Source organism: Stigmatopora nigra, chromosome 4 (assembly GCF_051989575.1).
Source record: "Stigmatopora nigra isolate UIUO_SnigA chromosome 4, RoL_Snig_1.1, whole genome shotgun sequence".
NCBI lineage: Eukaryota > Metazoa > Chordata > Actinopteri > Syngnathiformes > Syngnathidae > Stigmatopora > Stigmatopora nigra.
In genome coordinates this window covers 12048010-12062627 of record NC_135511.1, presented here as the reverse complement: position 1 = coordinate 12062627, position 14618 = coordinate 12048010, and the positions used below count along the sequence as shown (strand labels likewise).

Here is a 14618-nt window from a genome sequence, read left to right as displayed (position 1 = left end):
GTTTTACCAGTGCAATCATTGGATTGAACTGGTGTTTTACCAGTGCAATCAGTGGATTGCAGTCAGGTGCTTCTTGTTTCCAAAGAAAAATGGTTTGCCCACCCCTGCACATGTTTTGTTCTGTAGCACGTTTTAAACTTTGGCTGATTTTAAGTGTGTGTTCTGCTACTTTAACATATATATGTGCTCATTTTAAGCTGGGGTGATGCACTTTTCGTCTGGGACGGGACCTACTATACTGAAAAGTGTGAAGGATTGTACTACAGATGTGAAGGGGAAGCGCTAGGACCTGGGAGACCATTTTTTTTCTTTTCTTTTTTTGCGCACCAGGCGAGTATGGAAAGCGGTCAGGAAAAAGCCGCTAGATTAGGAGATGACATTGCAGCAGCCATCAACCGGTTTACCTCTTCTTCTCCTTCTTAAACACAGTAAAGGAAAGAAAAGACGCGCGGAAGACAACTTGGAAAAAGTTTGGAAACTTTTTTTTCCCTCACTCTTGCCTTCGATTTATTGCCTCATACAGATGTGAGTGTGACTTTGAATGCCGAGTTTGGACTCTCATCCGCCGCTGGATTATGAAAGGACTTCACTCATGTGGACACTCCCAAGAGTTTTAATAGGGGAGTCGCAGTGAGTAGAAATCGTTTGGGTTTGACATTGGATTTGAAATCAAAACAGACTCAAAAAAAGGGGAAAAGGATCGAAGGAGCGACATGACATAAGAAGACTTTTGAGTTGAGCGACGTTTGACTGTTATTGCTGTATTTATTTATTTATTTTTGAACGGGACGGGGCTGTTGTGCTGGAGGACAAAAGTAGTCCAGGTTCGTCAGTTTTGGATCCGATTGGCTGCGAGTGTGTCCCCACTCTGGAGGCTTCATGCCGGAGACATGGGTTGACCCCAGATGGAGCTGAGATCCAGCCCCAGGACAATGAGCGCGCCCGGCTTTGGCATCCCTACGCTGCCGGCTCGGCTGGTACTGATGCTGCTGTTCCTGCTGACCGCCTCCGGACCGCGGCCGTCCCGGGCGTGCCGAGGGCTTCTCGGCTGCAGCTGCACGGAGGAGCGCTCCAAGACGCACGGAGCCCAACCCCTGGGGCGGAGGGTCAGCTGCGGCAAGGAGGAGCTGTCCGAGCCCCCCGATGTCAGCCTGCTGCCCAACAGAACTGTCACTTTGTGAGTAGAATCTTTTTGTTTTGTTTATTGCATTTGGTTTTGTAGCAATCTGCAGAATTTGTGCTGTGATGCTTCACAACTGAACAAATGTAACATTTGAACTGGTGAGATTGTACAGCTTCAAATTAATCACAGTTAATAAGTACTTTTCTCTTAAACCATTTTTTTTCATATATACTGTCAATTGTTTTCTTATAGTTGCCCTTTTCTCAGTCACTATACTTTCTTTAGACTATTGTTTAATTATACAAGTACGATTTAAACCACAGCATCTTTGACAACCCTTCATAAACCAATATGCATTGGTGTCAATATTGATGGGCCATCTTCAGGGGTCAAAGAAAACTACACACAAAGTACTGAGTACACAGATGTAGTATTTATGTAGGTATGCTTGGGTATATAGTTTATTTAGCAGTGTAATAAATTGAATGTCTGATCAATGAATCTCAAATCGTTAATTTAATGTTGCTGTTATTTACAGTGATGTGTAGCTGCACTAATCTTTCTAATCATATTGGAAACGTTTCGATACTATAATATCCAGCTCTGCACTTTAAAGATTTGGAAAATAGAGTACTTGGATGTTATGGTGACCATATATATAATGATATTGTATATTTATTGTTTGCTCTCAAATCGTCATAAGTGTCAATGGAGTTTTTTTATATACGTTCAGCGAATCAGTATTTACGATACTGCGTTATACAATGCTTAAAGCGGTGTCATCAGATTGCAATGAAAAATATGCTAATGGGAATATGTGCACTGTTATCTTTCCAAAGACATTATTGATAAAGTTGTAAAAGAATATTGAATCTTATTGGTGCATGCATACTTAATATTTTGATTGAGGGCCTCACATGCAATTGTGACCTTATAAAATAAGTTGGTGTTGAGGAGTCACAACAATTATGATGATCCAAAGTGGTCATCTTGAAGTACTTTGTCCCTAATTTGGCCTGGTTGTGCACAAAGCATCTTCATCGACATTATGTAGCTCCGCCTGTTCGACACGAGCCTGTCGCTTTAAATGTTCCTCCCCTCGCATGAGAATAAACGCAAACACATTTCACTGGCTGACTGTTTCCATTAAATATTACCCCCAATTACCTTACGCCGAGGAAAGAAACGTGTAGCCTGTGAGAGCAGCGTGACATCATGATAATTTAGCACCATTTAGGCGGATATGTTCGTACTGGGATGCACTCGTTTGTGTGGTCTATTTGGATTTAAGTTGAAAGAACGGCTGGCCGTGCCAAAACATACAATCTTGCCTGATGAATGGGCCCATAATCTAATGGTGACACATATTTGGGCGGTGTTAGTGTACACTCACAAGAATTAGCTGTAATGCTTTCTTCACTGTTGCTCTCAAATATTATTTGTTCCTGCAGTGTGTGTCGTGTCGCTGCACTATATAAAAAAAGGGTTGGACTGGAGTGAACACATGAGGTAAAGCAAGTAGATTTGTGCCCTGGGAGAGCTAAAATCAGCCAGTGGTCCATTTATTGAGCCGTATGTTTCGCTCTTAATAAAGTCAGGATTATACATCTGCTAAACACATTGCTGCAAACAGGAGAGGGAAAATAGCAGTGGTTGAGGTGATTGAAGATCATTTCCATGGCCACACCTACTCATTATGGTTGACTTGTTTTGGTACAAATACTTAACATGCCGCATTGGAGCCGTGGACAAAAATCCATTGCAATATTGGATGGCAATCCTGTACAAACAGTGACAACTCTGAGAGCCAGAAAGAACATTATTGGGTATTAACTTTCATACACACTACTGAAATGGTCTCTCAGTTTCACAATTGAAATCCTTTCACACATTATAATGAATTACTATGTTCCCGTACTTAGTAGTAATTTATGTGTTTCAGTAGTATGTATGACAGCATGTTGCCATATTTCATATCAACTTGTCAATCCTGTACATTGTCTCCCGCAATATGTCACACATGCAGCAAGTATTTCTGGTGGCCGTCCTCCAATTAAGCTTTGTGACATTTTGTCCAGATGTGGAATGCAAGATGCGGCCTGTGTACGTATTCGTGTTATTTCGAACATTCCTCAATCCGCTGAGAGCATGGCGCCGAGTATTCCAGGTGCTTCGGGTGAGCCTCGCTTCGATTCCCTCCCCGCTTCGGCCTTCTCTCCTGGGGATCTCCTAGCCGAGCAGGTCGAAGGCTTCCGGGGCCTGTTTCTACGTATAACGCAGAACAGCTGGCCCCCGTGAACATTCCAGCTGAGGCCCCTCACCCTCTTAGGAAATCCCAATGTGGATTTGTTTATTAAAACTGTTTGTTTTCCTTGCCAGCCCAGAAGAAGCAACCGGGTGCCACCATGTTCTAAACTCCTCCTTTAGCCCTAATGTTTTATCTCCAGCACTAAATTCAGCATCATGTTAAAAACACCCTCCTTTCTTGTCTTTAAATCTTATCATAGCTTTAATGATGCATTATAAAAGTGACAGCAATGAACTACAGTCATCTTATGGCACTTTCCCTGTTTTAATTTTTTTTTTGTTAAATCTTCAGCTCCCCAATTCTGTCCCTTTCCCACCCCTTTATCACAGGCTCGTCCACACGCAGTAACTCTTAACCTAAATATTTAGGCGTCTTGGTAGGAAACTGCCATGTCCAAACTCCTTCCAGATGTGAGCCTGTGCAGCCTTGTGTTTAGGTCTAATTATGCACGGCTGCAGAGGAGCTGCTTCTCTGGGGGAGGAAGAGAAGGGAGGCAGATAAGCGGAGTGAAAAGTGCATTTGTTCGGGAGGGACTGACGACGAATGATGGACGGCGCTCTCGCCAGAAAAAAAAGGGGAGAAAGTGCAATGTGAGGTGGAGAGAAACAAAGAGGAAGGAGAGAAGTTTGGCTAGGAGCTCAGAGGGATGTGCCCCTCAGTGTAGCGGAGCTTTTCTCCAATACTTTGTTGTTATTAGCCGTTATGCGTGAAGGAGGGGTGAAAGAGAACTTGAGGATGGATACACCGTGCATTGTGAAAGGAATCACAATTGCATGAGTTTATTTTACAGTCTTGTAAGTTCAAAAAACGTCTGAACTTTTGATTTATTTGGATTTTCAATTCATTTTCTGGTGCGCATAAAGGCATCAGAAACATAGTTCTATTGGTAATGGAAAAGTACAGTGAGACGATCCACTTTTTGCTTCTCAAACTGATATCAGCTTTTTAAAGGATACATGCAGTACATACGAAAAAGAAGAAATGCAAAACAACTGATATATTTATCTTTCCAAGGCCCACAAGATATTGTGTTCTATGACACACCTACACATGAAAAGTGAGTTAAGATGCAGAATTGTGAAGGCATGAAAATCCCACAGTGTTTGTGATAGAAAGTACTGAAGTCACCTTGTGCCTTGTTACTCGTGCTTGTCGTCCTTCCGTCGTCATTGTTACGACTGTTGTCCCAAATTAGACGACACACATGCTGTGAGGTCATTGTGCCTGTCTTTTTTGGATGCTCCATCAACCGGGACAGCCGGGGTAAAGCTTGCACTTAAGAATACCATTCTATTATTGGCTTATTAGTCTGATCTCAAAATTGTTTTCAGTCAGATGCCTGCTGAACATGTGCTGTAGATGGAGTGTATAATTGTGCTTGTTTGACACTTTAATATTGGTTGTTTTTGCCTTTAATCAACAATACTGATATGGCACAAATATTTGAAAGATAGTGAATTAGGAGAAATGTTTTTAAAGCAATTTGTCATAGGTGTTAATAGCTGATGTTTTCCTTTAAATCGAAGGAGTGTATTTTCATCTTATTTTAAGGATTGTTTGAAAACGGTATACACATAAACCCTAACTCAATGTTGAAAAAATGAAATCATGTTATACCATTAAGTTAAATAGATTCACTCTGTTGGTACGGATATCTGCTTTCCAAAGTTAGTCTACAAATGACATGATTTGAAATAATGCTCTTACTGAGCATTTAAGTATTTTAGCATTCCTGACTGTCACAAAATGTAAGTTATATTATAACACTGTGCAGCGTTAAAAACGAAAAAATATGTTGTCAAACCTAGTAACCTATATGGAACTATAAAGAAGGATTATTTAATGGAAAAGTGAATCCTGCACATCAATCCTGAATGCAGCTGGCATTCTGATGTACATTCTGTTCTTCTATTATTTTTGGATGACAGTAAGAATTAAAGGAAAAGGTGAAAAACACAGATGAGACATTGTGATATTTCGAATTAAGACGTGATGTTGTTGTTTTTTTCCCTTTTTTCCGATTTTTCACCTATACAATCTGTCAGATGTTTAACTTTGGTGCCATGCATCAAAGCAGAAGCCGCATCATATTGCTAACATCTGTTGGCTTCTGTTCACTCAAAGTCAACTTACTCCGAGAGAAAATTCAGTTGGCTAGCCTACGTTACTTTTCAATCTGAGCCCTTCAGCCGTCATTCCGCGCACTGAATCCTTTTGCTGAACCTGCCCAACGCGGATAGATGGCCTACAAAGCCCTTGCAGATGTGTCTGAGTGCGCGAGCGTGTGTCCAGACATGAGAACGTGCACGTCCATGAGACGTCCAGAGAAATCGTCTTATCAGCGGGGAGGATCCCAAAAGCAGGAGGAGTGGCGGCCCCAGGCATTCCTGCAGCACTGCAGTTTATTTATGTGGGGGGGAAAAGGTGTTGAGAGGAGGGGGGCGCCCCTCCGCACATGTGAGCTGGGGCAAGCGGTCAGCTATAAATCAAAAAAGCAAACAAAGGTCTGACATCGGATACTCTGAGTTTACAACCCATTAGAGCACCTGCCAATGCCACACAAGGGCGGGATTTTATCTTGCCCCGATAGGTCAAGGTCATATGACCCCGTATAGACGCACGTCTATTGCGCGGTGCCGTATCTCGATGAGGAATTCACTTAACAGCTCGCCGTAGGCGTCGGGTAAAACACCGCAATGTCTCTAAACCTTGGCGAGGACACAAAGATGTGTTGTAGTCGTCTCAAGTGGCTCGGTGTTGTTTTAGTTTTTCCTTTCGCTCCAGTCTCTTCTTATCTTACTCCAAATATGCCTGACTTTGACGTTTCCTTGCCAGTGCTAACTTCCCTAACCCTCCGTTTCACCGCAGTGACCCCCGAATTTCCCGTTTTGGGTCTCCGGCACATACTGATGCATGGATATAATGGTTGTCACTATTGGGAATGCCTGTGGCTATATTGGGTGTTTTCATGTGTGTGAGTGTGACAATGGTCCATTCATCCCCCGCGTTACAATAACATACGTCTACACACTTCCTTTTTCACAATTTGTTTCTACACAATCATGTTCATTCACATAAATATCAGGTCTATTAACAAAGCAGATTAGATGATGATAAACGACGTATGAAAATGAACTGTTTACTTTGAAAACAGTAACTTTGCCGTAATACTACAATAAAACAAAGAAAACAAGACAATAATATTTAGGCAGTTGTAATGGCTTTAATGTTATTTATGGTGAAGTGACCATTTCACTTGTTGTTTCTTATTCTTATCCCAGTCCCTTCCACTCAAAATGGATTATTGTTATTAATAACAGCCAATTAATTCATAATACACAATTGCAGGTGTGGGAAGCACTTAACTGCATTCATGGCATTTATTTGAGTAACCTGACAACTTTTGGAAAAAAAGATGGCGACTGTAGGAATGATTTATTTTTGGAAAGTAACAAAGAGCTATTGTAGAGGAACGTAATGTGCAGTGAGATCATCATATTTCTTTCAGCAAGCGTGTCTACTTTTTGCACATTGTGAAACTGTGTGCGAGCCAACGGTCTCGTTAATTACAAATGCAGAGTTTCGCCGAGACTAAACGAACTCAATATCTCACCGTAGATCATCCAATTAAATGAATGACACGAGAAAAAAGAAAAACATACATTGTTTAAGCATGTCCTTAATCATAAATAGCACATCTGTATCTTGGGAGGATTTGATTACATTAAAATCAACATCGCAATCTGCAATCTTCATATACTACTATTCATCATTTCGAAGCTTCTAGAAGTGAATACTTCTCACCATTATGTCTTGAGATGCATTGTAGCCAAAAGGTTTGCATTGTACTCTTTTGAATGTTCCCAAGCATGTATATCCTTCTTATTGACTTCCTCCCACTGACCAAAAACACGAGCAAAATGTTTAAAGTGGCTTGAGGCTTTTACAGGAAACTAAACCTAAGATGACGCCAATTGTTTATGGGTCATTCTACAATTAGAGAATTAAAACTAGAACTACAGGAAAAGAATGTTTGGAAATATGTACAAATGGTTCATTTGAAATTTCAATTTAATTTTTTCCTGGATATGACTTGTTTGCCCTTTTTGATAAGCAGGAATTGCTAGATTAAAAGTTTATTTTCTTAGATTTGCAACCTTGTGATGCCCCATTTCTATTTATTTAAATCATTTTATTCTGTAAACTGAGGTTATCAAGATGCTGATAGTTTGTCTTTTATTGATGAGAAGAAGCAAAAAAATGAATGCTGATTTTTCATGGGATGGAAGGAGATTCAGATTCAGCAATTTAAATATTTTGCAATGATTACAATAAATGCAAAGTAGATAAGGTTGCAAATTGAATTTTTTAGGTCTTGCATGATTTAGATATGAATAAAAAAAAATATCCATCCATTTTAATGGAAAGATCATGCATTGATTGTCCAAACAATACAAAAGGCACAGTATGGCCACAAATAGTTCATAAAGAAAGTGGGAAAGATTGTTCCAGTCTTTTGTACTTGCTAAATTTCCCACCGGCAGCTTTTGGTCAGGAGCAGAAAACAGAGGCTGGTTATGAGACCAAACAATGAGACAATGTGCGAGTCGGCATCCAGCGCATTCCAATCAAGTATTCGAGAGGCCAAATTCACCAAATTGCCTCATTAGAGGTGTAAAAACATTTTATAGTGTGGCTAAGATGACTATTGTGTTCGTGCGAGTCAGCCATAAACATTCCACTTTGGTTTGTCTGTTACTTTTTACCACACGGCAGGAATTCAATTTCTCATATTCAGCTATTTGTATGCACCCTCAAGCACACAGTCTTTGCTAACTTGTGCTCAGAAAGAGAAACACTGGCTAATCTGAGAAATTCAGAGTAGAAGACCTCCAGAAAGAAATACGCCGTCTAATCTGAGTCATTCAAAGTCGAAGGCTTCTGTTTTGTGTGTGTTGTGTCAAAAACACACACTCATGTGGAAAGGGCGTGCATGGCCACAGCTCTCAAAATAGTCGTTGGGTCCTTCCCACCTTAATTAGAGACGGTTCTAAAACCCTGATTTTAATTTTAGACCGGTAGCATTTGGGCCACTCGCACACACACATACACACTCACCCAGTTGAAATTGCACACTTTCCTTATTTATCCATCTGATAGGTCACAGATGAATCTAAATCTGCAGACCACAAACCACAACGCCTTGCTGCCTATAGCTCCTCCGTCTGCTCACTGGAGCACAATGCAGAACGCTCTATAATAAGCAGTATCAAATGCAGGCGTGTGCTTAATATAGCGATCCAAAATACGGAGTTAGTCAAGTCATTCTGGATCGTTTTATACAAATAATGTTTGGATTGGAGTTACCTCCGCCAAGTGTTGGCTATTTTTTTGGTTCAGTACTTCAATCTTATCTGTAAGATAGGGTTTATTTTTCAGACAATATGAAACCATCAATTTGAATGAACCAAATTTTCATGTGGAGTACCTCAAGGATCCATTCTTAGACCGCTTTTGTTTAATATCGGTATGTTTTGTTTAGACAGTGCAGTATCTCCTACCAAGGTCAGGAATTATTTTTTACATATTGTTTTGTCTTAGTTTTTTAAAGATTTGGTCTCAGCACAAGTACATATTCTCAGAAACTTTATGTTTTAGTATTTTGTAGGTGGATTATTTTGAAATTTGTAGTGTAGGATGCATTGTCCCAATTCTGAAAGAATTTTGTTATTGATTGTTTACCTTTTTAAGCAGCAAAAAAGGAAAATGCTAAAGACTTTTGTCCACATCAAGAAAAGCAGAATGTTGTTCTTCAGAATCTCAATTGTGCAATCCTGGTAAACAACAAAGTAAAGTAAGACTTAAGAAGTAAACAATTCAACCTTGAGTTTATTTTTGCTCTTAGTCGTTAGTTAGTCGTATTTTCCACTTCAGGAGGCAAGTCCATAATCTCTTCCACTCCTCAATGTGGTCTCCCAGTAGACTGACTCACTCAATCACAGTTAACCAACACAAAAAACATTTTGCGTGCAATTACACGGATGCTCCATGGCAAGTACGAAAAAGCCTAGAAGTCAGGCAATGTTCTTTGGTGATTGCTACAAGGCTGCCAGTGGCTCGGAGACAATGATGCCATTCAAATCTTGACGTGCATTCGCTGCTAAAGTGCCTGTTGTGCTCAAGGGCATTTAGTCTCTCGTCTGTATTGAATACAGCAACTCTCAGAGGATGAGTCCGGGTTCAAGTGGCCTCACAGCACCATGGGTTTGGGTTTTATTTGTAAAACGAAAGGGTTAAGCAATTTGAATGTACCCAGGCGCTGAATAGCACGGCACAGTCTCGAGGCCTCTTAAAAAGTACTTAGTGTAAAAAAGATGATCTAAGAGAGAGATCCCAGCTTGTGTTCTTCCTCGGTCCACTCTAAGTAAATTAGAGAGAGTGGGATTCACCCCACACTGTTTTTGTAGGCCTGCAAAATATCATTTTTTGTCTCCTGGAATGATAAAAATGTCACAGATTTTAAGATAAGCGTCACGTAATGTGTATCTACTGCCAGAAAACTGAGCAGTGTTGTGCTGTCTTGGCACTAACATTTTAGTATTTATATACAGTTTCTTTTCTACTCTTATTCACACACGGTTTCTCAAAATGACAATTTACGAGGCCAAAACTATAATTGTGAAAAAGCCACGCAGTGTCTGGCCAAACCTCAGACATCAGAGGCAAAATTAAACATGTTATCTTCCATCTAAATTCAACTGCAGATCGCTTTTTGTTATTCGCAGAGAGACATACACTAATGACAGTATAATAAATACTTTGAATATTTCCTTAACATTTATAAAGGATAAATTTTGGCCGTTTGGCCAAAGAATGAAGACATTGATATTGTTTACCCTCAAAGGTCTGCCTCTACTTCATAATAGATCCTGCTGTGTCTTACGCCAACTGAAAGTATTTCGGTAATGATTTTTCCTTTCATATCCAACAAACATTCAATATTTGATTCCATCTTTGGTTTGGCAGTCGTACATTGTTGCTCCACTATGTCTCTCCTCATTACTCTGGGTGCAAAGTATGTGATGTATATCTATTTATAAGATGAAGTATCTTTTTGATCTACACAGCACTTGAACTAAGGCAGGAAAAGAAAAGCAGTAAAAGCATGGACAGACTTTTGTCAAACGTTCTAGCCGTAACGTACACAAATCAAAGTAGTCACGCAATGCTTGCCTCTATCGCTTTCAGCAGACCTGAATCACCTCTTAGGAAACTTTTCTTATATTTACAAGAAAGTCAGCACTACCGAGACACACGCACTGCATAGTAGGCTAATTAAAACAGCTTTAATTCAGCCAAGAGACGATCATGGAAAATCACACGCATTATCTTGCTCTGACTGACAATTGCTCCTACGGTTGTTTTAGGAGTTTTGCTCTTTCACCTCACTTCTGGTGTAAAGACCAAATCTGCAGCTTAAATAGTGGCCTACTGGCTTGTATTGCAACTCTTTATTAGACGAAAGCTGCACCGCTTTGTCTATATGGAGACAAGTCTCAAAGTGAAGTGTTTAATCTCGACACTTTATCACCATCCCTCAATTTACCATCAAAATTCCCCTGAGCTAGAACATACCCCAACAGAGAGCACGGCAAATATCTACTGTTGCCAAGCAATTATTATTTCTCATGTGGATTATTATGCGGACAAAATTCTCATTATTTTCCTTGCAGCTGCAGTGCACCTTGTAACGTCTAAATATTTAAGGGCCACACAAGTTTATTTAAGTATGCACTTTAGACACTAATGGATCTCATTCATGCCTTGAACAAACCAGGATGTGGCATTTCCTACTGGTATTATACATTTCTAAATCATACTTGTGGAACTCAGGACCACAGTATATTTACTTTATATTTTACCCATGAGATCTAATCAAATGTGTATTAGAGCTGGCTCACCAGTGTATACTCTCGTGCATGCGGTGTTCATATTACGAGTCCCTGAAAGCTTTCATTGTGTATTTTCCATGTTAGTTTAAACACAAAACATGCCTTTTCTTCAACTGTGATCATTAATAACTATATTTACACTATTCTCGGTCTAATTTACACTTCTTTTGAAAAATTGGCCAAACAAAGACGTGAAAGCCGGAACTGGTGGAAATACTGTGCATGTAAATACATCTGAGGGTAGCAAACTAAGTTTGAATTAAAGCTTTCTTTCCACACTTTTTCATAGCAGCATATTCTTTTTCAGTGGAGGACATTGTACAGTGTTTTAGTAATGTATATCAAAAACAGTGATTGAGCAATGCATTAGATCTCAAACCTTTGTTTTAGTATGAAAATATTTCATGTGGCCAACCGATGGTGCAGTGGTTATTACGCCTGACGTTCGGGTTTGATTTCAATTCGGTGTGATTGTGAGCGTGTCTGGTTGTCTGTTTCATTGTGCCCCGCGATTGGCTGTCAACCAATTCCGGGCCTCCCCCGCCTGAGCACCCCCCGTGAACCTTGTGAGGCTAAGCGATGTGGAAGATGAATGAAAATTGTATGTTACGCACGCTATGTAGGGAGATGATAAAGACGCATAATCAGCGGTATTGTCAAGTACTTTGTTTTTTTGGGGGACACAATTAGATGTTTATTGTAGCTTCCCAGTTATGAAAAACAAAAAACTCTAAAATAAGCCAGCAGTTTTCTTTTATTTTTTTTGTCTGGCATTTCGACCTTCTGGTTGCGGTTTGGACGGGACACGCTTCTGCACCAGGTTGCGAACAGGAGGGCTGCTGCTGCTGCTGTGCACCACACTCCCAACTCTAACACACACACATTGACCCACAACCAAAAGCAGCTGTGGAAAAAATTTTGACGAGCAGCTGCAGTTTACTCTTCTGACAGGTACACATGTGGTGTTGACCACAGGCGGAATTGATCCTTGCAATAGTGTGGCTCCGTCTCCAAGGTCCAGCATTGGAGACCATCTTATTCAGGGATCTAGAGAACATCCAACACTTAGAAAAACAATAATGTGCAAAGGTCTTGCTGTTTTAGAAATGCAACTAAGACATATAAAGCCAAGGATGGAATGTTATAGTCAGTAAGGCAAAGACCTCCACCAAAGCCAGTGAAATTCTATCTTTCTTTTTTGTCATTTCTCTGTTGCTTTTTTTTCTTTTTCCTGAAGCATTTTACTGTATTTCAGTTTCTTCATTACAGTACAAACATATACACATCTACAAGTTGACCCTTTCACAATTTTAGGAAGAAATCTGATTTATTTTGTTGCTACAATTGATTACTTTCTGCACATTTATCCTCCCTGAACTCTGGTTCACTTTCTGGCCGCTTTGGTATAGCATTTAACCTAACTGGGAGAAAAGCAATTCAAAAATTCTGCAACTTTTGTGGTACATTTGGACTAATGCAAAGTCTATTTACAAAATTACACTCAAACTCGGCTATAAAATGTGAAACCTCAAAGTGAAAGTTCCTAAGGTGAGAGGCTATCAGTTACAATAGATAACACAAAGATGTTTGGGTAAAATACACACATAGGCCTTAAAGGTTATCACGTTGATCATTTGATCCTTTTCACACTCTGCAAGAAGCATCTGTTTTCACAGGAATGGCTCACACACTATAAATGAATGAATGGATGCTTATTTGTGTGACCAACGCTGTTCACTAATTTAACCGTGACATGAACTGATCTCTGTGGCTCTGGTCAACCAATGTTTTGATCTCATGTGCATTACATGTAAATGGATTACAAGAAGTCTTTGAAGGCGACTGGAGTTGGACATGCACGCTTAACATAGATGACATTGACTCAATTAGTGCATGGGGCCTCGATTTTTAAGCGAATGAAAGATTCTAAATGCAGCACTGAGATGGTCTGGACCAAGTTAGTGCATGCCATGTGTTGTATAGCTAATTCTATTCATCGACTTTGTTTACAAATCTGTCGCAAAGCTTTCTTTTGATGACATTTGTCTTACTTGGGATTGTTACCTTGTTTGGCCTCATGTTTGTCAGCGGCCACCTGCCAGCAAACTCTGCTCTACGCCGTCTGCTAAGCCCGTCCGGCCGGGAAGTTCTCGCTCTTCTAGGCCTCACCATGGAAGTGGGCTTCTGAATAAACAGCTAATTGGCTGGGTTTCCTGTTTAGCCGAATGGGAACGCAGACTATTTCGGTCTGTTTACAGAGGTCGGCCGCCCTGGTTCTCAGAGTAACTCTCTCTTTATTGTTTATAAGAGAACAATGTCCTTAATGTAGCGACATGTCACACACACACACATAATTGTGCAAAGTCTGGAAATGCTTAATATTGCTGGAAATACTTGATTGGAGTTGTGTGTGGAAAATTTTAAATATAACTATTTTGGTTTGCGATTATTTGGGAATGTCAACAATGAAACCGGTGGAATTATCGGTTTAAACTCTAATAATAAGTGTCAGTTCTACACGTCTACGTAACACAAAAATTAGGATCACTAATATTGAACACAATTCTATAGACAAACATTGAGTATATTAATCCAACTAAAATAAAGCTGCACATTTTGATGGTAGCAAAAGTTACACCAATCAGGCAGGCCCTATGTTTGCAGATTCAGACAAACATAGGGCCTGCCTGATTGATGTTTTGTTTTGTTTTGTTTTTTACACAAAAGCTGAGTCACAGAAAAGTATTCTGTAGTTTACCAGTCTGTATTGAATTAAATGTCGTGTTCCTTCACCAGATGGGACTTTCTCCTCTTCTATCTGTTTTGAATTACTCTGCCAGTTCCGGATGTCTTGAGCTTTCATCTCAGGGATGCTTTCTGTTATAATGATGAAGCTTTGCTCAAAGTCAAGTGAGAGACCTCATGTGGTGAGAAGCAGAGCTTCAGATTCAGGCACCATCATGCATATAAAAATGTCTTTTAGAAAGTGTCTATATACCCATGAGACCATTCATGGGGTGCAGATGGTCCAGGTTAAGCAGTTGAAGATTTTCTTTTTTAAAGCACCTCCCTACTTAATATTTGCATGGACATATGAAATATGATGAAACAAATAGGTGAAGGCATTATATTTACTCATCATATCAATAGGATCAGTATAGGGAACTTCCATTTGAAACTTATTACCTGAAATTAGTTTTTATTTATTCATTTTAATCATTCTTTTAGTCTTGAG

General features: G+C 39.9%; 1 protein-coding gene across 1 annotated transcript in view; it reads left to right on the top strand.

The window, feature by feature from the left end:
• Positions 1 to 337: 337 nt before the first annotated feature.
• LOC144195971 (adhesion G protein-coupled receptor A2-like) overlaps positions 338 to 14618 on the top strand; it is a 33354-nt gene continuing 19073 nt past the window's right edge. Inside the window, exon 1 of the mRNA XM_077715896.1 lies at positions 338 to 1177. Coding sequence (XP_077572022.1) covers positions 906 to 1177 — 272 coding nt within the window. The 5' untranslated portion in view covers positions 338 to 905. The remainder of the gene's footprint in view (positions 1178 to 14618) is intronic.